General features: G+C 61.0%; 1 protein-coding gene and 1 long non-coding RNA gene across 2 annotated transcripts; one reads left to right on the top strand and one right to left on the bottom strand.

Annotated features, from left to right (window-relative positions):
- Positions 1 to 25840, top strand: SLC7A5 (solute carrier family 7 member 5). Its single transcript, XM_081275320.1, has 10 exons — positions 1 to 628; positions 10654 to 10779; positions 17901 to 18006; positions 18514 to 18558; positions 19102 to 19225; positions 19919 to 20022; positions 20371 to 20467; positions 21548 to 21697; positions 22996 to 23173; positions 24202 to 25840. The coding sequence occupies exons 1-10, from the start codon at positions 91 to 93 to the stop codon at positions 24255 to 24257; spliced, it is 1524 nt and encodes a 507-aa protein (XP_081131446.1). The 5' UTR covers positions 1 to 90; the 3' UTR covers positions 24258 to 25840.
- Positions 17924 to 19435, bottom strand: LOC308638177. Its single transcript, XR_014019768.1, has 3 exons — positions 19302 to 19435; positions 18521 to 18657; positions 17924 to 18060 (listed from the first exon to the last, which is right to left on the bottom strand). It is a non-coding gene; the product is annotated as an uncharacterized lncRNA (long non-coding RNA).
- Positions 25841 to 26530: the final 690 nt, after the last annotated feature.

Genomic DNA, 26530 nt, shown 5'->3' with positions numbered 1-26530 from the left:
CGCAGACGCCGCAGCTCGGGGGCGCGCGTTCTTCTCGTTCGCCCGCGGCGCGCACCTCGTGTCCAGGCCCAGCCGGCCGGCGCGGCGAGCATGGCGGGCGCGGGCGCGAAGCGGCGCGCGGTGGCGGGCCCGGCGGTCGAGGAGGAGGAGGAGCGGCAGGCGCGGGAGAGGATGCTGGCGGCGCGGCGCGCGGACGGCGGCGACCCGGCGGAGGAGGGCGTGACCCTACAGCGCAACATCACGCTGCTCAACGGCGTGGCCATAATCGTGGGCACCATCATCGGTTCGGGCATCTTCGTGACGCCCACGGGCGTGCTCAAGGAGGCGGGCTCGCCGGGGCTGGCGCTGGTGGTGTGGGCCGTGTGCGGCATCTTCTCCATCGTGGGCGCGCTCTGCTACGCCGAGCTGGGCACCACCATCTCCAAGTCCGGCGGCGACTACGCCTACATGCTGGAGGTGTACGGCTCCCTGCCCGCCTTCCTGAAGCTCTGGATCGAGCTGCTCATCATCCGGCCGTCCTCGCAGTACATCGTGGCGCTCGTCTTCGCCACCTACTTGCTCAAGCCGCTCTTCCCCACCTGCCCCGTGCCGGAGGAGGCCGCCAAGCTCGTGGCCTGCCTCTGCGTGCGTGAGTACGGGACCCCGGCGGGCGGGCACGAGCCGGGCCCCTGCGTCCCGGGGCCCCTGGATCGCTTCCTAGCACGCTGCATCTCTGCTCCCCAATCCGGGCTCCTGGTATCCCTAACCTGGACCACCCCATCCCCGAAGTCGCTGGTCCACGAACCCGCGTGCGTTGACACTCTGGGGCGGCCTGGGAAGACCTCTGACAGCGAGGCCTGCGCGCTGACCCCCAGCGGGCCTTCGGTCTCCCCACCTAACCCGTTAGGACTTGAGCAGTTCTTGCAGCGCCAGCCTTCCCGGGCCCCGCAGAGCAGTGCGCCCTGACTCTTTCAGGGCACCACGTGGAGTGAGTGAACCACTGGTTTCCTTTTCAGCGTCAGTTGCTGACTGGTTGTCAAGAGGGAAATTGCAGTTAAAAGAAATCATTCATTTTTGTTCTCCAAACCAGCCTGTCAGGAATCAGTGCACAGGCTGACTCATAGAAAAGCGTAGTAATGAACTTGTGTGTACTGAGAGTGCTCATTAGGCTGAGCAGCAGCGTTGAGTTCCTCTGAAGGTTGCCTGACACTAAATCTGTGTGTTGGGGTTGGGTGGGCTTAGAGGGTCCCAAGTTTGCCAAGAAACAGCCACTGGGATTTATTTATTTATTTTAAGAGAGAGATTTTTTTTTAAAGAGTGAAAGACAGAGAATTTTTTAATATTTATTTTTTAGTTCTCGGCGGACACAACATCTTTGTTGGTATGTGGTGCTGAGGATCGAACCCGGGCCGCACGCATGCCAGGCGAGTGCGCTACTGCTTGAGCCACATCCCCAGCCCTGGGCATTTTTATCATGTTGGTGGGCACTATACTAGTGGGCCAGAGAGGACTGCTGCTTTTCAAGACAGTATTCTTGTGGGATTTCAGGATGAAAAAATCTTGTGTTGTATATTTTGGCTTTGGGCCACTCACGCTCATCCCATGGCCAGCCTTGACCAGCCTACATTTGTAGTTGATGCACTGCCCTGAACACCCAAGCACTTGGGCTTTCCTGCACCTCCATGGTGCATACATGGCTGGCAGGGTGATGCTTAGAGTTTGGGGTTGTATCCGTGAAGTTCTGGGGTCTGTGTGCGTCCTGGAAGTGGCCCTTGACTGGCAGTGCTCTGGGAGCTCGGGGCTGAGACAGTTGGAGACCATTTCCTCTCTAGTCACAAACTCCATAAACTCAAGATGCAGACGGCAAAAACCCTGTGGGCTGTGCGGGCTTCTAGGATCCGAAGCCTTCCTGAGGTAAGAGAGGGCCAGGCCGCGGTGGAGGGTTGACTCCAGAATGTGGGGCTCAGCACCCAGAGCCTGATGGGAAGGCCCAGTAGGGTGCACTGGATGGGAGCTGAGGGAGCTTGTGACTTCTGGGTGGGCCAGGAGACACTGGGGCGACTCGCTGGACTGTGTGCTGTGTGCGCACAGAGCAAGTCTCTAGCAGAGAACACTTTGTTTGCCTGTTTTGTCTGTAGGAGGATTTTAATTGTCCAGTTACGTCGTTTCTAGGTAGTGTGTCTTGGTGAGGCCTGGTTGGTAATGTTGTTAAAAGGCTCCTCTCTTGTCTAGGAAGATGGACCCTGGGAGCCGAGTGGAAGTTTTGACAGTGCTGGCAAGTTGTGGGAAAGGCTGCTTTGGCCTAGTGGGCAGTTAGGGTGGAGGTTTTCTGAAGTCTTCTTTCTAATAAAAGATGAATAGGTGACCATGTAAAATTTTGACCGTACCAATGTGCAGCGAGTCAAACTGCTTGCTGGTCCAAATTCCTTCTCCAGCCGCCCACCACACCATGGCTAACAGTGCGTATTTCTGGAGCTTTTTCTGCCATAAATATAATCGCGTACTCTTTCAATCTCAGTTGGATCATTGTGCACAACTCAGTTTGAAGTGACAGTGCAGGGTTTCCAGGTCAGTACGCAGAGGTCAGCTCCTGCTTTTCAGCTGCAGAGCAACCGTAGGACTGCACCGAGCAGAAGGCATAGATAGCCACAGTGCCTTCCCAGGAAGCTGCCACGCCAGGTGTTCCTGGAGGTCTTTTGTGATACAGGGCTTTGACATAGATTCTAAATAGCTTTCACAGGTCCCTGTGGCCCCAGTAGGTGAAGCCTTAGGGTGAGCTGGTGGAAATGCCTTTGCCCTGCACCCTCTGGGGTGCAGCGGGGGCTGATGTCAGTTAGCAATGCCTCCACTAGTAGGCCCAGTCTCAAGTACCATCAGCCGTCGACACTTGACCTGCGTGCAGGGTATGTGTGAGTTGCTCTGGTGTTTGATGGAAGGAGGATTTTTAGTGACAAAGGTAGGAGTCTGCAGGACAGCCTTGTCTAGCACCTGCCTGACACCCCTGTGGAAGTGCGTCCTGGTGCTCCGTAAAGCAGGGTTGCAAGTTCCCCCTAGGAAGAGCAAGGGCACTCTGTGCCCCTCCTTCCTGGGGTCTCTCCACTGTGGTGCACGTACCTTGGCATCTGGGTCTTCACCTGTGCTTGCACCTCACTCTGCCTTGGCAAGGGTTCTGCTGACAACACAGAAGGCACAGATGCTGGGGAGAAGCTTTCATTTTTGCCGTTTGATCTCTAGCTCTCTATCCTGTCCCTCAAAAGTTTCTTTCCCCTTGTTAAAAAGGAACAGTGTGGCCCCCATGCACTGAGGGGTCCTGCAGATGGTGAAGTGTAGAAGCTCCTCTTGTGGCCTGGCCTGGGCCCCAGGCCCGAGCCCGTTCATGGAACATTGAATTTGTCAGTCCTGAAGGGGGAGAGACGTCCCCTCTGCTGCTGTCTTGGTGGCATGTGGAATTGGAACAAGGGTTGGTTCTGTGGGTTCCTTACTGTGCAGTGAGGACAGGTAGCACCACTTGGAACTCAGGTGATGCTGGATTTTATCTTATCAGCTGCAGTCACAGAGACAAGCTGAGATTCTCACTGGGCGGGGATTAGATCCCAGTTATCAGGCCTCCCAGTGGGGAATCAGCTGCAGTTCCAGGCAGGCTCTGGGCCAGGGCAGCTGCCGCCTTCCCCCCAGGGAGCTCTTAAGGAGGCATCCAAAGGGGCTCTCTGTTCCCTCTGCCACCACGGTCACCTACCAAGCCAGTGGGTGTGGGGGACCTGGTCTGGGACTGGCTCTCTAATGAAGACAGTCTCCCACTCTTTCCTGGTTGGTGGGGATGGGACACTACCTGCTATGACAGCCACCCCCACTTATGCATTGCCAACCAACAGCCCCATGAATCTCTGGTCTCAGGCAGCTGAAAGGGGCAGGCTCACCTAGGATCCCAGAGCCAGGAGCCCGTCTACCTAATTGCCACCCCTCACCTCATGAGCATGGGACAGGCTGGTGGCCTCTCTTAACCGGTGGGTGTCTAGGACCTGTGACCTGCAACATTCTCCACCAGGTGTCAGGTCAGGAGCAACACGGGTCAGTTTTGAGAACTTTCCCTCAAGCCTCCTCTCTGTGGTGTTTCGTGGCCCATCCTGCCATCAGTGAGGACGTGGGCCATGAGGTTCTTAGTGTCTCCTGTCCTCTCCTGACCTGACGTAGCCGCTGGGCTCACTCATGCCTTTTAGCAAAGAGAAAGGAGGAGAGGGGAAGACTGGCAGAGGTGAGTGGCAGGTGTCTCTTCTCCTGGAGCTCTGGGTTCCGTGCTCAGTACAAGTGCTAGATGATCTGGCATCGGGCGATCTGGCTGGAGAAACGCCAGACCTGGCTGCTCAGCCCCTCCTAGAAAGTCCGGGTACATAAGATGGGTATTTGGAGGCTGTGGAACTAGCCACGGCCAGCTGACTTGATGCCACCAAGGCACGGGGGTGAGGACCAGAAAGGATGGAAGGAGTCAATCTTAGAGTTGGCCTGCTGGCCTCCTCCACTCTGAGGGTGTCCACCCCTGTAGACCTTGCTTCTCAATACAGGCCTGTCCCATGAGGCCCGCGGAACCCTCGCCAGTGTTAGGGTTTGTCCCTACTTGCCAGCCATCGTAGCTGGGATGCTGCCTGAGCCAGGCAGAGGCTCTAGTGTTCCCGAGGCGCCAGTGGGTGCCAGCATCACAGCCAGCAGCTCTGTAATCAGCACTAAAACCCGGCTTTCCCAGCAGACATGAAAGTGTGGCTGCCGCCTGAGCGGGTCACGCCTCATCACGGGACCTGGGGCCAAAGCCTGCTGGGGTGGTTCACAGAGCGCGTGACCCCACAGCAGGCGAGATGTGGCGAGCGTTCCTGACCTTCTTTCTGGTTCACAGACCCCTTGGGTAATCCCGTAGAAGGTGCAGGCTCTCTGCCCAGTAAGGCCTTCCAGGCACCTTGCCGCCAGCCTGTGAGCATGGGGCTCCTCGGCCCCCAGTGTTGCCTGCACAGAGCTCTCCGCCCTCGCCACCCTGGTCTCTGCTCTCTGAAATCGCCCCACTTAAAACTGGAGAAACTGAGGCCAGGGTAGGCTGGGTGCCCAGAGCTGTGGCCCCTGCCTCCAACTGACCATCCTCTGTCCTCAGGCCTGGGGGATGCTCCCTTCCCCAGCCCCTTTCCATGAGGCCTGCCCCAGGCAGGGCGTTGCCCCGTGCGGGGACCCACCCCTCTCTGGGCTGGGACTTGGGCTATGTGAAGAATTAGCTCCTGGGGCAGGATGTGTGCAACCCTCTCCGCCCTGAGTCACCCTGACCTTGGGCTGGCTGACCTCTGTCACTGCTAAGATCATCTGGTGTGAGCTGCCCAAGTGTGGCCCTTGGGCTTTATCACCAGCTGCCCAAGGCCAGTGTGGATCCACCCTTGCTCATGCATCCTTGCTCATAGCTCCTGGACGCACCACCAGGCCAGGCTGCAGAGCTGGAAGGCTCCTGGACTTGTTCACTGGGTTCCCTCTTAGGAGCCTGTCAGCCTGAGTTGGCCACCAAGAAAGCCTGAGCAGGGCGAATCCTGCACAGCTCTGGGCTTCTCACACACAGCCAGGGTGACTCCTATCCAGTGGCCTGGGCATGGGATTTAGGAGACTTGAGTGTAATCATTCCTGAGGAGGAACTACTGTGTGACTTTTGGCAAATGGATAGCCTCTCTGAGTTCCATTACTTCAACCTTCAAGTGAGGGTGTTAAATGGGGTACTGCAGATGTCTTCCACGTAACCCTGCAGCTGGAGCAGGTCTGCCCTCCTTTTTTCCTTCGTGGTTAGCTTAACTGCTGGAGGAGCACGGTTAGGAGGGCAGGTGAGCTGTGGGCCAGGCGCTTGGCTGGTGGTGCCGAGCCCCTGTCTCAGCCAGTGGTGCTGAGCCCTCTGAAGGTGCACTGCGGTGACCAGTCAGATCTTAACAGGGCCTCACAAATGAGGCTCAAATGTTGCTTCACCATAAAGAGAGCAGGGAGTCTTCCTGTTATGGGTAGAGGCCAGGCTGAGACCTGTCAGGTAACAGGCCACAGCCACCCGGCCAGTCAGAACCAGGGACCCTCAGGAACCCTTGTCCCCCAGGACGCTTGCTTCTGAAGAACATGGTGAAAGAAGTCTCCTTTCAAGGGTCTCCTCCTTGTCTCGGGACACGTAGGATGCCTGCAGATGTTTAAGAGTTTATTTTTTAATAAATTGGTTTATTCTAATTAGGTTGTACAGCAGCAGAGTGCACTTGATTCATTGCACACCATTGCAGCACGACTCTTCATTTCTGCAGTTGCACCCTATGTGCAGTCACACATGTACCTAGGGTAATGATGTCCATCGCATTCCACCGTCTTTCCTGCCCCCGTGCCCCTTCTCTCCCCTCTTCCCAGTCACAGTTCTTCTGTCCCCACCCAGCTCCCCAGCATGGCTCAGCATCCACTTTTCAGAGAGAACTTTTGGCCTTTGGTTTTGGGGGATTGGCTTACTTCACGTAGCATGATATTTCCCAGCTCCACCCGTTTACTTGCAAATGCCATGATTTCATTCTTTTTTTTTGCTGAGAAATATTCCATTGTGCATATGTACCATAATTTCTTTATCCAAGGATGCCTTTCTTTATCGAAGGGCATCTAGGTTGGTTCCCCAGTTTAGCTCTTGTGAATTGAGCTGCTATAAACATTGACGTGGCTGTGTTACTGTAGTAAATCTGCTGCTTTCTGGCCTGTTTTAAAAAGAAAGTCCCTGCCCCGTTCTGGACAGCTGCTGACATCCCACTCCCATGCTGGTGGGATTGCGAGGTCGTGCAGGACACCGCTGGTCAGAAATGGGAAGGGCCAGGTGCGTGGGGTGGTGAGGAGCCTGCTTGGCACGCAGAAGGCCGGCTCCAAGGCAGGGAGCAGCACAAAGCCCTGTGATCACGAGCTAGTCACAGGGAGCTTGACAGTGTGCCCCAGTCCTTGTTCCACAGAAGGTTGGGTGGCCAGTGCAGGAGGTGGGCAGCCCAGGCGGGATCCCCGGAGCCTGTTGGCTGGCAGCAGGGGGAGGCTTCCTGGGGTCCCCTCTGAGTGGCTCCCTGCTGGAACTGCTTTCCACCACCCTGAGGGTCTGTCTTTCCCAGTGGCCAGCGGTGGGGAAACAGCAGGAACAGAGCTGGTTCGTCCCCGTGGGACAGGACGGTGTCATGGGGTCACAGGCAGGCCCTCCAAGTGTGCAGGTGGGCTCCTGCCAGGTAGAGCCCCTGCCCTGGCCAGGCCCAGCCAGGTCGAAGCTGCTCCCAGTTCTCCACCCCTCGGGACTCTGGTCCTGTGAGCCGTGTGGTAACTGGTCATGAGGTGCCTGCCCTCTGGTACCTGTAGGGATGCGAGTGCCAGGCAGGAAGTGAGTCCCTGCTGGGGCCCTGGGGAATGTGTCAGGGGTGAGGATGCTCAGCCTATGGGGTCCCTGTGTGTGCCAGACAGATCTGGGCCCATGCCCAGCATCCTGTTTGGCAGGGGCTGGGCTGGGCTGGGCTGGCAGGGAGCCCCTGCGCAGTCTGGGCCCAGGTCTTGGCCAGCTCTGGTTGCAGTGGTCAGCTGGTTCTGTTCTTGGCCTGGTGCCCTTGGGGACCAGGCTGGCCCTGCTTCCTGGAACCAGTGAATCCTGCTGGCTACTTCGCCTGTGCTGTCTCAGGGGCCTCTAGAGGCGTGATGCTGTGGGCAAGTCCTGGGCAGAACAGTCTTTGGCAAGTTCACAACACAGACCACCTGCCTGAGGCTGCACCGTCCCCACAGCCCTGAGTACTGACCCTTTTGATGGGTGGACCCTGACACCCGCAGAGTCCCCGTGCCTTTAACTTCTGGGCCCTGGAAGACGTCACAGCAGCTCCGCTGTCCTTCTTTGTGGTGTCTGGAAGGGACAGAAGTCTGTGTCCCAGATGTCCCAGCGGGGCCTGCCACACTGGCTGGTGCAGTCAGACACCCCAGGAGTGTTCCTGCCTGCGTGGGGCAGTGTGTCCTGCTCTTCAAGAACACCCTGACGCCCTGCCCAGGTGGACCTGGAGATAGGGGCTGTTTGGAGGGTGCAGCTGGGACCTGGAGCCTGGGAGAGAGGAGGTGGGCAGGAGCTCATTGGAGGGTGACTGCAGGGGCCTGGCCAGGCAGGGATCCCTCCAGCCTGCTGCTGCCTAGAGACCCTCTGTCACTTTTGAACCCGGGAGTCCCTGCAGCCGTCTCATCACCTGGGGGTCAGGAGAGGAAGGGCTTGGCCGTGGGGTGAGCCTGGCTGGGTTGCCCGTGGAGGAGGGTGCTGCCTTATCTCCCTGGCCCTGGCTGTTGCTGTGAGCCCATGCAGCTGCGCTTATCGGGGGCCACACAGGGTACCCCGAGGGCGCTAGCCTCCTGCCCGTGCCCCCTCTTTGATGTGGCACAGCTGCTTTCTGTGTCACCTGCTGTAAGGTGGTGGGCTCCTACGAACTGGCATCAGAGCAGCTGACCTTGGGGAAGCTGAGGGTGGGCAGCTGAGGTTCAAGGCAGCCTCGGGGCAGTGTCCTGTGACTGTAGGACTCGGGAAGGTCCAGAAGATGCCATTATTTACTTACGGTGGCCTTTCGTCTTGGATCTTGAGAAAGGACACGGAGCACAGCCTGCATCATGGAGTGGTCTGCCCGGGCACCCTGGCTGCCAGTGACCTGTGTTTTTAATGTCAGGAGAGGGCTCTGCCCAGAGTGGTCATGGTCTGGCACCTGCTGGTTCTCTGTCCACTTGGCCCTGGCTCAGAACAGCTGGAGCCAGGGAACAGCTGGCTTGGATCTCCAGGGCAGGACTTGGGGGTGGCCACAAAGGGCCTCTCGGGGATTGCAGTGTTGGTGTGGGGTCCAGCGTGGCCTCTGGTTGCCCTCTTTCCTGGGCTCCGAGGGTGGGGGAGGTTCCCGGCTGCGACTCAGCCCAATCAGCCACTGCTGGGCTCCTGGCCCCTGGAGGTGGCTGTGGAGACTGCAGCCTGCTCTCCTTGGGGGATGAGAGGTGGGCCTGCGGGGCCGCCTGGGGCTGGTTGCCACTCTCCTGCCCACCGGATGGGTAAGTGATGCAATCCGCTGGCTTCTTGCCTCATCCGGAAGGCGGGGAGCCGGTAGGAGGGGCTGAGTCACCACGTGGTGACACACTCACCTATCGGGAAATGTGAGACTCCTGCAGACGCAGGACCCGCCCCCCCGCCCAGCAGAGAGGTGCCAGGCTAGAATAGAAGCGTTGCTGTGTTGCCGGGAGCCCTGGGTAAAGGCCTGCCCCGCTCACCGCCTCCCCCAATGTGTGTCAGGGAGGGGGCTCAGGGACAAACGTGTCCTTGTAGTAATCAAAATGACACCTTCAGCACGCGTCAACCATGCCTTCTCAAGGCAGAGTGACCTGTCCGTCGTTACAACAGCTCCAGTACAGAGAAGTCAGGGAGCCAGCTAATGAGGTGCTTCCGAAGGAGTCGGGCCAGCAGGCCCCAGGGCCACCTGCCAGGGGGCTTGCGCTCTCCTCCCTCAGAGTTGTTGGTTTGAAGCCTGTTTCTCAAACTTTACAAATGTCTCTAGCAGAGAAGCCCCCAGTTGTCTGTCAGGCCCGTCTTAACCTGGCCTTCTGGCAGCTGCTGCGTAGGGGATCAGGAAAGGCCAGCTCAGCACCTCTCAGACCTTCCTGCAGCCTGTGGAGTCCAGCAGGCCTTCCAAGGCCTTGTATTGCCCACCTTACAGCAGCCCCCAGGAAGGGCCTGCCTGGGTTCCCTGGTAGACACTGGGCTGGCTCCTCGTGGCCGGGAGAGCTGGTGTCTTGGGCGTAGGGACCCTTGGGAGCATAGGAGGTCCACAACCAGGGAGGAGCCAGGAGCTGTGGCCCTTTAACTGACCTCGTTTCAGTAGGACGGCTGTGCCACTGGCTCCTGGGCACTCACCGGTGGCTCCTGGGCACTCACCGTTGGCTCCTGCACACTGAGATGCCCACCACCCACCCTGGCTCAGGGCTGGATGTCCAGTGGGGCTGGCAGGACCAGTTGCAGGCTTGAGCCCATGACTCCTGCAAATGCTGCATGCCCACCTGGCCCTCCAGGACACTGGGTTTCAGGCTTTCCCGGTGCAGTTGCGCATGTCTGCAGAAGGCTCCGTGTGGATTTCTGTCTTGGTGTCTGCTGGCCGGGGAGCAGTGGAACTGGAGTGTGCGTCTGTCCCCTGAGCCCACCTGAGTGCCCTGTGTGGGGAGGCCTCTTGCCTCAGGCTCCTGCTCCTCTCCTGCCACCCATGGTGGCTGCATCCACTTTGTCCTGCTTCTCTCTTGGCCTGTCAGGTGGCCCCCTGTTTCATGGGACCCCATGGAGCTCACTTGGGGGCAGAGGTGATGCATCCCTCTTCCAGGGGCAGAGTTTCTTTGATTTGAGTCTGAAGCTGGCGCTTCCCCGCAGGTGGAGGGCACTTCTGCCCCTCAGGGCAGGTCAGCTCAGTAAAAGGAAGTCCTTTGCCCCAGCCTAGGGCACCTGGGATCCAGCTCTTTTGAGAGTTTGGTGTTTCCAACCTTTGACCTTCAACCAGGAAGTTGATCAAAACAAGCCCCAGAGAACCTGAAACTGGGGGGAGGGGGCTGGTGGGGACACTACTGTTTCTGTTGGATCTGCCCCCAGCCTGAGGCACCCTGACCTTGCCTGCCCTGTCTCCGCAGTGCTGCTCACGGCCGTGAACTGCTACAGCGTGAAAGCTGCCACCCGCGTGCAGGACGCCTTCGCGGCAGCCAAGCTCCTGGCCCTGGCCCTGATCATCCTGCTTGGCTTCATCCAGATCGGGAAGGGTGAGTGGCAGCTGGCCTGATGCGGTGCTGGGCACCTGCTGCGTGGCCCCAGCCAGGTGGGCCCTGCCCTGGCACCATGCTCCCACATGGGGTGAGTCCTCTGGGAAGGTTGATGCCCTTCCAGGTGGGCAGGGAGCCCCTCCTGCAGACACCCCAGGAAGTGTGTGCGCAGACTGGCCCCCGGCGCCCCGGGAGCAGGCGGGAGTTCAGTTCTCTGCTGTGGGTGCTCACCATCAGGGCACCTTCAGGCCACCTCTAGGGAGGGCCAGGACACTGTGTCCTGTGAGTGGCCTGCTGCCCTGTGACTGAGCTGGGTTCCTTGTCACACCGCAGGCTGTCATTGGCAGCTGTGGAAAGGGCCTCCAGGGAGCTCTTGTTGGTGTTCCTTGGCAAATGCAGTGGCCTTGTCCCTGGGCCTGCAGCTGTGTGGCTTTGGATTAAGCGCACACCTTAATCCCAGCTGCTCAGGAGGATCTTGAGTTCCCAGCCAGCCTCAGCAACTCAGTGAGGTCCTGTCTCTAAATAGAATCCAAAACAGGGCTGGGATGTGGCTCAGTGGTCAGGGCCCCTGAGTTCAGTTCTCAGTACTCCCCGTTCCCTCCCCCCCCAAAAAAAACCCTGGAGGATTATTGAGAGCCCCTTGAGAGGGAGTGTCACCCAGGGGATAGCATAAACCCGAGTGCCTGTCCTCAGTGGGGAACCAGCTGGGGGCATATTCTGAGTGGTGTGGAGACCGGGCCTGCAGGTGAGGAACACAGTGCTCCTCTGTTTAATGGAAATAAAAGATGAGATGAACAGACAGGGGCCAAGTCAGAGCAGCGCTGGGAGCACCTGTGTTGAGGTACAGACCCAGGTTTGGTGGTGACCTTATGGCTCTAGGCGAGTCACTGGGTGTCCAGTCTTTCCCTGGCCACCTTCTCCGGGGGCTGGGGGGAGTGAAGGGGAGTCCTGTGCAGGTGTTCTCTGGAGGTGTTGATGGACGGGCCACCTTGCTGGGCCTCTTCCTGGGTGCTCTGACACACAGACGCGCCTGCCACCTCCTGCACCTTTGCTGCGGGCCCGCCCCCTTCCTTTCCAGGCTGTGGAATGTTCCGTAGCTAAGAACCTGCATGGTCTTATCAGACAGTCCTCCTTCAGTTGGTCACAGGCCCTGGACACACACCGAGTGCTGAGGTTGGCCTCTGTGGGCTCTTGGCGGCAGAAGGTCCTGACTGTTCCTGGCTCTGGGGGAAGGTCACGAACCCAGGAAGGCCTGGCCACCCGTCCTCCCCACTGGCCCTGCCCCCCTGGGCTGGGGTTCCCATGACCTGTGAGCAGGAGAGCTCTGGACGCAGGTGGGGCGCCCAGAAACACCCTTTGGAATGTCCCTTCTCCCCAGGCGACCGGCTGCATGGCTCTGTCGTCCTGACCAGTGCTGATCTGTGGCTGTTAGGACCAGGGTGCCCCTGGGCGGGAGCCGGGGCCAAGGTGCTGCCTCTGGGTCTAGTCCAGTGCTTTCGGGATGCACGCGGCTCAGATGGGCATTTCAGATGCAGGCAGTCAGCATGGGGTCCGCGCTTGGGGCAGGTTAGCCCAGGGCACCAGGTCAGGGAGGGGGTGGCCGAAGAGTGTGTGGGGCATGGGCGCCACCTGCCTTCGGCCATCTTGTCAGATGGCCCTCACTCGTGACACAGCCCGATGGCCTTGGCCCAGGGTCAGGCTGTTCCCAAACACGAGCGGGCGGCTGGAACGTGGCTTTCGAGGCCAGGGTGGGAGTGGGAAGGAGGGCCTGTCCCTGCACTGCTGCTGGGGAGGCACAAGGGGGCCATTGTGGCTGACACCCAGGGCGGGACCTGCTTATCTTTCTCCAGCAGTTGGGCTGGGTGGACGGTGGTGGGAGAGGCCTTCCTAGAGCCCTTCTCCTCCTCTACGCGCCTCCCGGGAGCAGTCTGGGTTAGACCCCCTCGCTGCCAGGTGTCCTGGAGGTTGAGTGCTGCCCACCCAGGGCCCGACTCCCACTGCGTCACCTGCCGGGGGCTGGGACGCGGGTCTGTGTGGCACTCCTGGTCTGTGGAGTGAGTGTTCTACAGCGCTCTTAGGTGGCAAGGTCCCCCAGGCTCCGAGAAGTGCAGTGTCCCAGTCCGGTGGCATGCAGGGTCACGAGCCCTGTCCTTGAGTACCGCTGGAGACAGTGCAGGGGCCTCGGCCTTACTGGGAGAGTCCAGCTCCAGGTCTGTTCCCAAAGGGCCTGAGAGGTTGCCAGAAGCCACCACCGCCCTTCTACCTGACGCTGAGGCTCCTGCTGGCTTCCCACTGGGGCCAGAGCACCTGGGAGTCCGGCTGGGGTGGCCAGGGTGGGGACCCTACGCCCTAGATGCTGAGAGCAGCTTCTTGCAGGGCGGGTTCCAGCCAGGGGCCACCTGAGCTTTGTAGAAGGCACCTGCCCACAGTCACTTCACCTGGTGGAGAGAGCGAGCCCCCTGGGGTCACCACAGATAAGGACACTTCCCTTTGTCCTCTCTGCCTTCAGTCACTTCTCCCAAGCCCACTTCCAACCGCAGCTGCAGGAGTCTCAGGGCTCTATCGTCTGAGCTGGGGACACCACTCAGTCCTCCTCAGACCTGCGCTCGGGGCCACCCCTGCCAGCAGGGGGTGGGATCCTCAAAGTGAATCCTAAATAGTCCAGGGGCTTCACCGAGAAGAAGCCAGCCACTGCTCAGCCTCAGGCTGCCAAAGCAAAACTCAGAGGGACCCCCTCCCAGGCCAGCCCCCCCTTACATGGGTCCAGGGAGCCGGTCTGACAGGGGGGCTCTGGCGGACCTGGGTTACTCTAGAATGGGGTTGGCCTGCCCAGGGCCTCCAGGCACCCTCTGGATTCATGCCAGACTCAGGGTCAGACCTCCACAGAGGGTGACCCAGGCCCTGGAGACAGGAGTGCCAGGCCATGTGGCATCCTCATGGGGCCTCTGTGGCCACTTTAAGCTCTGGGGTTAAGGAAGCTACTGCCAGGGAGGCCGCTCTCCCGCTGGTGCTCCTCGAGCTCTGAAGTGCGTCCTTGCACCACAGGAGTGACGGATGTGGAAGTCACATGTGCCACTTGTGCAGCAGGGTGGGATCAGAGGGCAGGAAGACGGGCTTCCAGTGCCCCGGGCCAGTCCGCACAGGATGGAGGCTGGGGAGCCCGAGCAGGACGAGGGGCGGTCACTGCCCTTGGCTGTGGATTGGGAAGGCCTTCCTACTCAGGGTTGCTGGGCAGAGCTGCTCTCCAGGCGAAGGGGCTGGTTCCACCTACATGTGGTGCTGGGAGTCAAAGCCAGGGCCGCGGATGCCAAGTCTAGGATGCCCGCTCCTAGACTTCCAGAAGCCAATGCCACTCACCGTGGTGGACAGATGCCATCTGGTCCCAGCCGTAATCCCCAGAACCAGGTTTCTGCCGTGTCCACATTCCCAGACTTAAGGCGAGGGCAGAGCGATATGGGCCTGCACTCAGGCCAGGGGACAGGCAGAGGGAGCCCTGGGGTGGCCGGCACTGCGCCTTCTCCTAAGCCCGCTGAGCCAGCAGCCACACAGAGCAATGGAGGCCCTGAGTCTGAGGCCCCACCAGTGTCCACCCAGCACCAGCCAAGGGTCAGCCCATCTTCCAGATAGGGAATTGCCCAGAACTAGGGTGGCATGTCCGAGACACAGTGGGGGCACCTTGGCCTGTTGGCGCATAGGATCCCCCAGCGCTGGGTGGCTGTGACAGCCAATGTTCATCTTAAGGCAAAAGGGCTGCTTCTATGGACTTCAGATGCCCATCTGCTATAGTCCTGGAGGTCTCAAGTCCAAAGTCAAGGTGTTGTCAGGACTGTCCTTCCCAAGTCTCCAGGGGAGGACATAGAAGAAAAGAAAAAAAAAAATTGAAACCAGAGTCCTTGGGGAGGGTTAGGGTTAGGGTTCCAGCTTGGGGGGCTCCAGGCGTCCCTGAGCCCGTGGCTGCTTTGCCCCAGATCTGCCTCCATCTCTCTGCCAGACATGGTGGGGACACCTAATTCCTGAGGGTCCCACTGCAGCCCTCACTGGCCCGCTCAGACCATCTCTTCAGATAGGGCTCCCCCTGTCCTCAGGCGGCAAGCCTCGCGCTTCAGCGCCTTCCTCTGTCTGACCGCTGTGCTGGAGCCCAGAGGCAGAGTGAGGGACAGGATGGCAGCTGTCCCCAGTGGAAGCGTGGCCTTCCTGCTGCCAGGGATGGAGGTCCCCTCCCTGCAGCAAGTGTGCCTGGGCTGGCCTGGGGTGGGGTTCTGAGGCTCCCCCCACCTCCGAGCACAGGAGTGAGCTCAGAGCTGGCCATCTCCAGATCTCGGGGGACACAGTGGCCATGGGGAACCTCTGTCCTGAGTCAGGGCCACAGGGCTGGCCACGTCCCCGGTGGGAAGAGTCTGACTCTCAGTCCCATTCCCTTATGCACTTGGCCATCAAGGGAACCCTCCCTCCCGGCATCTGTCGGGGGAATCTGAGGGCAGGGGCAGTTCCCTGTCCCCCGGGGTAGGTGGGTGGTTCCCATGGCTGCACTGGTGTGACAAGGACTTGGACTCTTTCCCTGAAACCTCTCTCCTGGGTCTCTGCACACGCCCACCCTCCCTCAGTTCTCAGGCCCCACCAGCTCCCAGGGCCACGCGGCCTCTGGTTTGCTGGGCTCTCAGCGCTGCTTGTGCCTCGGCTTCCTCCAGCCCCTCAGGAAGGTGCGCTTTATGGGTGGGGATGGGGACACCCAGGGGAGGGACTTCAGGGGCTGCTACAGGCTGCCAGCCAGGAACTGCCTGGGGCGGAGTCACTGCCCCTGGGTGGCCAGAGCAGGAGAGGAGGCAGTGAGGCCCTGCACCTCAGTGTGGTGGGAGCTGCTTTGTGCTGGACCAGGCCTGCACCCAGCTCTGCTGGGTCCACTTTGTCCTTTCTGTCCGTTCCCTGAGCTGGCAGCGCAGTCCCTTCCATCCATGGCAGGCTGTGGAAGTCACCTCTGCCTGGCCTGGGCAGTGGGGGACAGGCCAGTGTGACCCAGCCTGGGGCTGCGCCATGCGTTTCCAGACATTGAGCAGCCACTCTGACCTGAACCCTTCTGTGCCACCCAGTTGTGGCAACCTGGAAAGTGTCCAGGCATCGTGGGGTGGGACTGCCATTCTGGGGTCATCTTCTCAGGAGGGTGCATGTCTCCCATTTCTCCTTGGGGCCAGCACCAGCCTCCCACAGAACCGCTGCCACCCTGCGTGGGTGGCCTTGCCGCCTCTGGCTGCCCTGGAGAGGGCAGGGACCAGCCTCCCTGAGCAGAGCTGTGGCTGAGCAGCACAGTTAGGGCAGGTAGAGCCCTGGCTCTGTACGGTCACCCCCAAACCACATCAGGCCGTGCCAGCCCCAGCCCAGGGACAGCTCGGGGTCCAGACCAGCAGACCTAGCACCACCCCATGGCACCTGTGGAGAGAAGGTAGCCTGTGATTGGTCAAGTGGTCAGTGGAGCTGTGGCCTCCCTCCTGGGCCAGTATCCAGTGTAGACGGAGGCTGGCCACACTCCTGGGCTCTGCTGCTTGCCGAGGTCCTTGGACACCTGTTGCACCCCATGCTCCCTCCGTCCCTGGTCAGGCAGGGCAGCCAGCCTCTAGGGCCTCAGTGTCAGTTGGGGGCCCACACCAACAATCTTTGGCAGAGCTTCACCTCCCGGGGGACTTGACCCTGCCCTCCCACTATCTCCCACCCGATGGCGGGTGGGAAGCTGGAGCTGACCAGCTGTGCTCAAGGCTAGGTGGTCTGGGGTACTGTCCCATTGCACCTGGGCAGCCGTCTCCTCCAGGGGAGGTCGTGGTAGGGTGGCCCCAGCCACACTGTCCCAGGAACAGAGTCACATGGCTGGTTGGGAGGACCTGGTCCAGCGTGCGCTTGGCCGTCTCAGGCCACCAAGTCGAGCCGAGTCCCAGGAAATCCTGCCCTGTAGTAGGAACTCTGTCCCTGGGGACCATCTTGAGTGATGATTGCCCCCTGAGCTGGTGGCCAGAGTGGTGTGCCACATGGGCACTGGGGTCACCAAGGTCTTGGGCTGCAGGTATCTGGCTCTGACTAGGAGACCTCAGCATGTCCCCAGCCCCATGTCTTGTCCTTAGTGGGTAAGAGGCTGCTATTGTCCAGTCTGGAGGGCAGTGGTGGTGACCTGTTGGTAAAACAGGGATCTGAAGTGTCCTGTGTGCTGGCTTGGTCCAGTGCTGCTCACCAGCAGGCAGGTATGTGTCCCTAGTCCCTGGGGCTTACTCTGCCGTAGCACTGTGGGTGGGTGTTACTCAGGCTGGCAGATCCTCACACCCCTGGCACGTGGCCATGCCTTAGTTTCCCCACTTGTAGGACAGATGCCCTCCCTCCCAGCAGAGTGTCTGGGTCCAGGCACTGGGAATGTGGCTGGGTTCCTCAGAAGTAAGGTACTCCAGAATATTCCACTGGAGAGCAGGTGGGTTAGAACCTAGAGGGGCTGTGGGCAGCTCAGCTGAGGCGTTGTTGAAAGTGTCTGTCCTGAATGCCTGTCCCCAGCCCACAGGGTCCAGCCAGCTTGCTGACCACAGTATAACCAGGAGAGCAGGAGGCTGTCCCCCGGGGCTGGGTGAGGTTTTCTCAGGATGCCAGTCCCGGTGGCAGGTGGGTCCACAGCCTCCCAGCCCAGTTACGGGAGACTCCCAGGTCCAGAGCGCCGTAAGAACAAGGGGCCCCAGCAGTGTCTGCTGTAGGAGGTCCTGTGCTGCGTTTGAAGCACAGGCTTCAGGTGGGTGAATGACAAGTGGACCCTTCGTGGGTCCACCCAGTGTTCTCTCTTGTCATCCTACTGGGGTCCCTTGGCAAATGGGGTGGTCACCCTCATTGAGCCAAGTGGTGACCCTGACCCGAATGGGCAGCAGTGGCCAAGTCTGCAGAGCTGCCTGTCCTCTCTCGGAGTGGCCCAGGCTGTGGCCAGGCCATGCCCCTCCATGTCAGGGAGGGGCCCAGCTCTCTTCTACAGGGGCTCAGCAGGCTGTTCAGGTGGTGGCAGGGAGAGGCCCCGCCTCCGCGTCCGCTTATTCCCCTGCCCTGCTCCTTCCGGCAGGGCCCTGCCTGGCATCCTTTGACCGGCGTTCCCTCGTGGTCTTTGCCAGGTGGCGTGTCTAATCTGAACCCAGAGTCCTCCTTCCAAGGCACCAACCTGGACGTGGGCAACATCGTGCTGGCCTTGTACAGTGGCCTCTTTGCCTACGGAGGATGGTAGGTTCCAGGACGTCTGGCCGCTTCACGGTCTCATAGCACTCAAGTGTGCAGCTGGGGACAGGCAGGACAGACACTGGAAGCCCTCTCAAGGGCATCCCAACCCCAGGCCGCCCTGAAGGGCCGTGAGAGGACCCCTGAGGCCTCCGTAGCATGTGTCCCTCTCTGTGTCCTCGGAACAGGCACAAGGTAGAGGCTTGAAGCCTCCCCAGCTGGGACCTGCTTGCAGCTCTGTGGCCAGCAGGTGGGAAGGTGCTAGAGGGAGGTGAGTGGGCAGGGATGCGGGAGAGCAGGAGCAGGTGGGAGTGACCGCCCTGGTGCGCCCAGGCCCCACTGGGCAGACGCAGTGCAATCCCACCTGGAACCCAGGCCCTGGCCTTCCCTGCTCACCGGGGTTGGCTCTGATGGGTGGAGTGAGGGGGCGCGCAGGGGTTATGGGGGCTCCCTGCTGAGTTTGTATCTTTTTCCTAATGGTTGTGGGGTGACATAATGAAATCTGATTTCTAGGAATTACCTGAACTTTGTCACAGAGGAGATGATCAACCCCTACAGGTACGTGGAGGGGTGAAGGAGACATCACAGGGACAAGTCACAGGGACAAGCTGGTTACATCCAAAACCCTTTGGTGGGCTCGGCTCGGCCTCTGGGGAACTGTGCCAGGTGCTCACAATTAGGGTGATGGACGGGGCTGGCTTCTGGGCCCCTGTTCACCTGTGTGAACTGGAATAAGCCGTGCCCTGGGAGTGGACCACATGTGCCCCTGGGACACCTGTCCTGCATTAGATGCCCTCGGCAGCCCCAGGTACACAAAGGGTGGCCCTCTGTCCTCTGGACCACTCTAGCGTGTGTATGAAGGTCCCCCCGCCCCCGGAGGTGGCTCTCAGCCCTGGCCCCCAGGGTGTCCTGGGTGGGGACTGGTCAGGGCTGTGGGCCTTCAGACAGGACCCCATCAGGGGCAACGAGGCAGGCAGATGGAGCCACCAGCCAGGCGGCCCAGCTCCCCAGGCCCAGGCAGCTGGCCCCTGCCCGAGAAGCCAGCTGAGACGTGGGGACACGCAGGGCTGTGCTCCAACAACCAGCCCCTCCCTGTTGTAGGAACCTGCCCCTGGCCATCATCATCTCCCTCCCCATCGTCACCCTGGTGTACGTGCTGACGAACCTGGCCTACTTCACCACGCTGACCACTGAGCAGATGCTGACGTCCGAGGCTGTGGCCGTGGTAAGACAGCTGCCCGCCTCCCCGGGGTCCAAGAGCCCGAGACCAGGCTGTTCCTGCATGTCAGCCTCTCGCCTACCTGGAAGGGCCGTGCGGCTGTCCTCAGTCTCCTTGGAAGGTGTCACAGGAGGGCTCCCCCGCTGGCCGGGGTGTGGCGTCCTCCTCAACCTTGGCTGCGTTGAAACCACAGACGCCAGGCGGCCTCCACCATGATCAGCGTGTCTGCGGTTGGTCAGGTGGACAGACTACCCCTGGGCTGTGTCCTTGGCCTCTGGCTCCTGCCCCTTGCCCTCCCATGCGGGAGGAGCAGGGTGTCCTTGCTGTGGCTGAGTCTCTCACTTGGTTCAGATCCCGCGCTTGCAGAGACCCACTTACCAGGCCCTGTGAGAGTCCCCAAGTGAGGCAGGCGGATCCTCGTCCCCAGACCCGCACCTGCTCTTGGTCAGGCGAGAGGCCAGCTGGGCATGGCCAGGCAACCCAGGGAGGCCCACCAGAGGGCCTGCCATCAGGAGCAGCCAGAGTGCCACCTTGTGAGCAGGACTGGGACAGCCAGGGAAGGGCCACTGTCCTGAGCTGTCCCCGCAGTCCAGAACTGATCCCAGGGATGGCTGTGTGTGCACAAGCCAGGATTAGGCCAAGTGGGTCCTGGGTCGGCCCTGGTGAGGTCCCAGGGCTCACGTCCTTGTGTCCCTGCAGGACTTTGGGAACTACCACCTGGGAGTCATGTCCTGGATCATCCCTGTCTTTGTGGGCCTGTCCTGCTTCGGCTCTGTCAACGGGTCCCTGTTCACGTCCTCCAGGTGAGTGCCCGCCTGGGGTCGAAGGGGTCGCCCGGCTGCCAGCCCCTCATCTGCTTTACAGCCTGTGCTTTGAAGTCCTGTTTGTGGTGTGTGGAGGTTGGGATGACAGGGAGGCGGGAAGTGTGACCTTTGCCCTCGCCCTCCCTGGAGCTGGTATGACTGCTGGGTCCTGCAGGCCCCTTCCTGGACTGCAGGAGTAACACCAGGAGGGCTGGAGGGAGGCCACCAGGGCTCCTGCCCTGCTCCTGGGACCCAACTTGCTGGGTGCGGTCCACCCTTCAGCTGTCTGTAGGCACCTCCATCCACGGGTGGGGTCGCGGGCCTGACTGCTCACTGCTTTGTCCACAGACTGTTCTTCGTGGGGTCCAGAGAAGGCCACCTGCCCTCGATCCTGTCCATGATCCACCCACAGCTCCTGACACCCATGCCGTCCCTTGTGTTCACGGTAAGCCTGCCACACAGCCCTGCACCCTCCGCCCCGCCACCTGTGTTGTCCAGGTGTACACAGTGGCGCTCTGGGCTCTGGAGCATCCAGAGCGCCACCTTGTGAGCAGGACTGGGACAGCCAGGGAAGGGCCACTGTCCCTGAGCCGCGGATCGTGACTGGGATGCTGCAGGGGCTGGGAGCTCTAGTCAGCCAGGCCCCGGGCACCGAGAAGGCACTTTAACTCTGCAGCACGTGCTGGTGTAGACAGTCCCACTGCCGAGGCTGTCCGGGCACCTCTGGGGCTTGGGCATGCGTCCACCGTGCACTTTTCTCTCTCCTTCTCTGAGCCTGTTTGTTAGTTCTCTGCTTCTGTGTGACAGCCACCCAACCCGGGGCCCAGAGCACAAAGCCTTTACCTTCCCACATCCTGCAGTGCCAGCGCGGGCTGCCCACCTTGGTCTCAGAGCTTGATGACTGCAATTGGCATGCTGCCCTCCAAGGGCATGGCAGGGGCTGTGGACAGGAGGCCAAAGGTTGTGGGCACACGGGCTTCTCCACAGGGAGCTTAGGCACCCTCGCGATGGGACGCTGGCTCCCGCTGCACATGTGATCCAGAGAGCAAGATGGCCGTGTGCTTTGTGGCCTAGCCCCGGCCGGGTCTGCTGTCCTTGCTGCCTGGGCCTGGTTGTTAAAGTGAGTCCATAAGTGCCATTCCTCGGGGAGCAGGGTTAGGCTCCACCTCTTAAAGAGAGAAGTATCACAGAAGTTCTGGACATGCTTAAAGGGCCAGCTTGACCTTGGTTTTGAAACGGCCATCTGTGTAGTGTGGGGACTCTGTACTTACTATGATCCCCAGTTGGTGGGTGCATAGTTTAGTTCCAGGTTGCTGCTTTGATGCAGGGTGTGCAAGAAGCGTTGGGTCCAGGCATCTGTGCTTGCTCTGTGGGCAGCATCTCCACTGTCCTGGAAGCCCATCGCTCTCCTGGCCTCTCTGCACCTCACACGACCCCAATGTGCTGGAGGCTGAGGCTGGTCACGATCCTCCCTGGATCGGGCATGGCCCTGCCCAGGGCTCAGCCAGCCCCTTTCTCCTGGCAGTGCGTCATGACCCTGCTGTACGCCTTCTCCAAAGACATCTTCTCCGTCATCAACTTCTTCAGCTTCTTCAACTGGCTCTGCGTAGCCCTGGCCATCATCGGTATGGTCTGGCTCCGCTTCAAGAAGCCTGAGCTGGAGCGGCCCATCAAGGTGAGTACTGGTGGTGGGTCCAGCCAGCGCCGCAGGCAGAGAGCGGGCTGGAGTGTCCCGAGGAGCCTGAGGCAGGAGTGGGGCCCGCAGGGCCTCCCAGTGTCCACCTCCCCCCAGCAAAAGGGCATTGCTGCCCTCTGGAGGGCTCTGGGAACTGCAGTCAGCTTCGTGAGCATGAGCGGTGGAGGGGGCACGGCAACTGGGAGTCCTGGGAGCAACAGGTGGCCACTGGCAGCAGCTCCTGTCACTCGGCCAGCTCCCTTTGGTACTAGGTCATTATAACTGGCCCCTACCACAGGCCTTGCCCTGTCCCCACCCCACCCCAGCTGTCTTTAGAGAGGGGAAGAGCCTGGCTCTCTGGAGGGAGCCCCGTGACTTAGTGCCCAGGACGCCCTGGTCTCCCCTTGCTCTGAGCCGGGGAGCTCAGGTAGCCAGTGTAGCACCTTTTAACATGGTTAATGTTCCACCTGACGAGGGCCCATAGGAAGGCTGGCCCACAGGAAGGCTGTCGGAGGAGTGGCCAGCTAGACACCCCACCCTTCACAGGGACTAGCCCAACAGCTGGGGCAGGTGTCCACAGGAGGGCTTTGTGCAGGCACCAGGTCCTGCGGGCACGCTTTCCCAGGGGACTGGGCACTGTCGTGGAGTCGGTTCCCTTGAGCCTGGCCGCCTGTGGGTGCAGGACAGCAGAACTCTCAGAATAGGCCTGTCGGCACCGCCCACAGACAGACCGGGAGAAGCTGGCTCTGCTGCCCAGGCCTCTGCGGCCCCCGCCTTCCCTGTGCCCCGGCTTCTGCCCCAGCCTGTCTGCAGGCCGCGGGTTTGGGGCAGGAGTGCCTGGTCCACCCACAAAGGGCCCTCTGAGCAGGCAGGACTCTGCTTGCTGGTGGGTGGCCAGGCCTTCCCAGAGGCTCCGTGTCTGTGATGTGGGAACCAGCAGCCCCCCTCCACCCCCGGAGCCCGGCTGCTTGTTTTCATTCCTCTGCTGACTTGGGGCCACTCCATGCCTGGTGCCTGTGCCAGGGCCGGGGTGAAGTGCTACGGACGTGGGCTCAGTTCGTGCCCCGGGGCCGACCCTGCGGAAGGTGCAAGTCAGCGCCTGCCCTGTCAGCACAGGCACTGGCCGGGGCTGTGGGTGGGGCGGGCGCAGATCCCAGGGAGGCTCCAGGGTGGCACGCCGCTGGCCACAGGACATGGGCTGGAGCTCTCCGTGGGCTGGTGGAGGTCACTCGGCGGGGTGTGGTGGTCGGGAGGAGCCCAGGCCCGGATGCTGACGCCCTGCTTCGTGCTGCCCCCAGGTGAACCTGGCCATGCCGGTCTTCTTCATCCTGGCCTGCCTGTTCCTCATCGCCGTGTCCTTCTGGAAGACACCTGTGGAATGTGGCATTGGCTTCGCCATCATCCTCAGTGGGCTGCCTGTCTACTTCCTCGGGGTCTGGTGGCAGAACAAGCCCACGTGGCTCCTCCAGGGCATCTGTGAGTGTCCAGGCTGCTGGCCGAGATGGGCTGGCATTAGCCAGGCCTTTGGCCACTGCAGGGTGTCAGTGGTGAGGACACCCACCTACTCCCAGCTCAAGAGCTGGGCAGCAGCTCATCTCAGAAAGAGGGGTTCCCGAGAACCAGGCTGCTGTTGCCAGAGAAGTGCCCACTGTCACTCACCAGCCTTGACACACTGCCTGACCTTCCTGGGCAGAGCAGGAGAAGGCGCCAGGCCCGGGGTGGTCCACATCAGAGTGGGCCCTGTCCTCACCCGTGTGGAAGGCCAGGCTTGAGAGAGTCCGCACCGGCGGGCCTTGCCAGCACCTTAGCGCTGGGTGACCTAAGACTCTAGGGTGGCCCCTGTGCAGGCGAGGAGACCCACACCAAGGGCTGAGCCACCCATCATTTGAGCAGGACTCTCCTCCAGCCTGGGTCCCTGTGGAATCTCACGCAGGGTCACACCCTGAGCAGACTTAGGACAGAAATCTTGTTCTGAAACCACCCGTCTCCCTCCCCAGGCAGGCTCTGTGTAGAAAGTGCCAGCCCTGGAAGTGGCTGGGGGGGTGCGGGGGGCGCTGGCCAGGCAGCACCACAAAGAAAAAGGAGAGTGCCAGGCGGTTCCTGGGGCCCCTCGCAGGCAGCCTGGTCTCAGGGCACAGTGGTGACATGGGCAGTGTGGGCCGGGCACACGCACAGTGGCGAGGCCACCAGGTTGCTGTGCAGTCACAGGGCTCTGGGGTGGGCAGCTGCGCCTGCTCCCACACTCCTCGCCTGCTGGCCCGGGCAGTCTGGCATGACGGAGAGTTGCAGAATGTGCTGCTGGCCAGGAGGCCCTGGGGAGGCGCCAGTGCTGACCACACGGTCTGGAGGGCCACACAAAACTTGGAGTTCCTGTCCTCCTGCAGCTTGGCACGGTGTGGGGACAGGTCAGGTGGGAGCTGGGCTTGTGGGTCCTCGTCTCCACAAGAAGGACGCCTGGCCCAGCCCGAGGCCTGGCCGAGCTCACTCTGTGTCCTCTCCCGCAGTCTCCACGACCGTCCTTTGCCAGAAGCTCATGCAGGTGGTCCCGCAGGAGACCTAGCTGGCGGCAGACGCTCCGGGCAGGGAGCACGCGAAGGCCACGCGCAGACAACTCGCCCTCAGAAAAGCAGCTCCCGGTCTCCCTCGTCCCCTCACCGTCCCTGCCCGGGGCGGCACCCACAGCAGCTGTGAACACTCTGGTACGAATGGTGTCCTGGAAGATGGATGTCCCTGGTGGCTCCCGGGCACGGTGCCAGCAGTGAGCTGGGGCAGGCCTGGTGCCCCCCCCCCCTCCCCGGGACCCACCGCCTTCTCCCTTCCCTATTCATCTGCATTCAACTTAAATTTGGGGTCAGGTCAGTGCCACCAACTGATTGCTGTTTAGAGAGGTCAGGAGGAGGTGGGAGACATCTCGACAGTGCCTTGTGCCTCCAAGGGACCCGATGCTGTGGCTGCACAGAGCACTGAGGACCTGCACTGGCGTGGCAGTGCCTGTCTGCGGGCGCACCTCCAGCTGCTCCAGCCCTCTTCCCTCCAGCGCCGGTGTAGGGCTGAGAGAGAAGAGCCCTGGCTGTGTCTTTGCCTTAAAGTCTCGAAATGGCTCCTGCCCTGCGAACCCTGGAGAACGAACCTTCAGCAGCAAGAGCCAGCCCTGCCTGTCCCTAGGGTTGACCATGGGGCTGTGTGCATCTAGGGACAGCCAGGAAGGCAGGCAAGGCACGGCTGGGGACCCCGGCCTCTGCCTCCCACTGACCACAGCAGCCCTTCAGCCCTTGGGCTCGCTTCCCCCGTGGCCAGGGTTTCGCCTTCCCCTCACGTGCCCCATCCCACTCTCAGAAGACAGCAAAGCCTTCCTGGGCTCTCCTCTCTCTGCCTCCGGTGGGCTTTGTCTTTGTTGTGCCCTGGGGCACTTGAGGCCTGGCCAGCACATCTGGCCACACTGTTCTTGCTGAGCTGTCAGGAAGTCCCTGCAAGTCACCCGCAGAGAGCGGTTCCTCTCTTCAGGTCAGACTGAAGGGACTCTGAGGCCTGAGAAGAGCTCAGCAGGCTCCTGTCTTGCAGTGGGAGCTCAACCTCAGCTTCAGACCACTGACACCCCCCCCCCAGGAGGAGGGCAGTGCCAGCCACTTGGCAGGGTGCAGCGTGTTCCTGGGGTGCAGTATGGCTAGGTCGGTATGGCTAGGTCGTGGGACCCCCACCTGCGAGGCAGGTCAGAGGGGTCCGTCTGGTTCTGGGGCCTGTGTCCATGGTGCTGACTCTGACTTGCCGGCTAGTGTCCAGGAGCATAGTAGGACCATGGCCCATCTGGGAAGTCTCTGCTGTCCAGCCAGGCATGGCCGACAGTCCGCAGGGCCTGGGATCGCAGACCCTGGCCTGACAGCCTCTGTTTGTCCCCTAACACTTACTAACGCGGAGGTACGGTTGGCACCGTGTTTATTTATTTCAGGTGGCCGGCTGGAGCCGTGGTGTATTGGCACCGCGTCTGAATCGGCCACCTTGGCCATCCACTGTGGCGTCCACAGAGCTAGTGACTCGTGGCTGGTACATCTTCTATTCTGTGTTAATGGCTAACCTGTTACACTGGGCTGGTGGGGTGGGGAGTTCTATTTGTGGGGTCTTTTTGTTTTTAAAGAAATGCGACTGAGATTCTAAAAACCGCTGGTGCTTCTGTGTTCTTCTTTGGGGCCACATTGGGTATTGGGATGTTCCAGGTCCCCCCCAATATCGCTCTCACAGTCTTCAGGGTCTGGACAGGTGCGGGGGATGTCACGACCTTACAAGTGTGGGACCCTGGGGTGGCCAGGCTGGAAGGCAGCCAGGGACAGGCAGGACCAGGGCAGGGACTGCAGCTGAGGGAGCCCTGAGGTGGAGGGGCCCAGCCTGGGGGGCCAAAGTGCTGGTGTGGTGCACCCAGATGGGGGATTCCAGGCAAGGGGAGGGAGGGGGCATACCACAGTGTCGACCTGTGGGGCCAGGACCTGCTCTGGGGACCTTGTCCCAGAATGGTGTGGGGAGGGTGTAGGGCTTGGGTCACAGGCCCAATCTGCCATTAGGGTAACTGGGCTGGCTGCCTCCTAATGCAGCAGGACTTGCAGGTGCCTCCCACGCAGAGAGGATGGGCACAGAGAGGCCTTGGGCAGGTGCCCTCCCTCCACTTTGTGAAATGAAGAAGTGGGCCTGTCCACGCCGGTCCCGCTGCCCACCTCCAGGCAGTTCCTGGTCCGCCTTTTATGTGGCCCCCAGCCCTGACACAGTGAAACAGGCAGCTGGTGATACAGCAGCCCGGCACCCTGACACCAGCCCTGGCGCCACCTGGGGCAGGAGACTGGCCAC

Source organism: Spermophilus citellus, assembly GCF_964194105.1.
Source record: "Spermophilus citellus genome assembly, chromosome: 18".
NCBI classification, from domain to species: domain Eukaryota; kingdom Metazoa; phylum Chordata; class Mammalia; order Rodentia; family Sciuridae; genus Spermophilus; species Spermophilus citellus.
The sequence above is the reverse complement of the archived record's forward strand: the minus strand, read 5'-3'. Positions and strand labels throughout refer to the sequence as shown.

Coding starts and splice junctions, on each gene's coding strand:
- SLC7A5 (XM_081275320.1), top strand. CDS start 91: ATGGCGGGCGCGGGCGCGAAGCGGCGCGCGGTGGCGGGCCCGGCGGTC. Junction 10,780..17,900: donor CTTCATCCAGATCGGGAAGG/GTGAGTGGCAGC, acceptor GGTCTTTGCCAG/GTGGCGTGTCTAATCTGAAC. Junction 18,559..19,101: donor GAGATGATCAACCCCTACAG/GTACGTGGAGGG, acceptor TCCCTGTTGTAG/GAACCTGCCCCTGGCCATCA.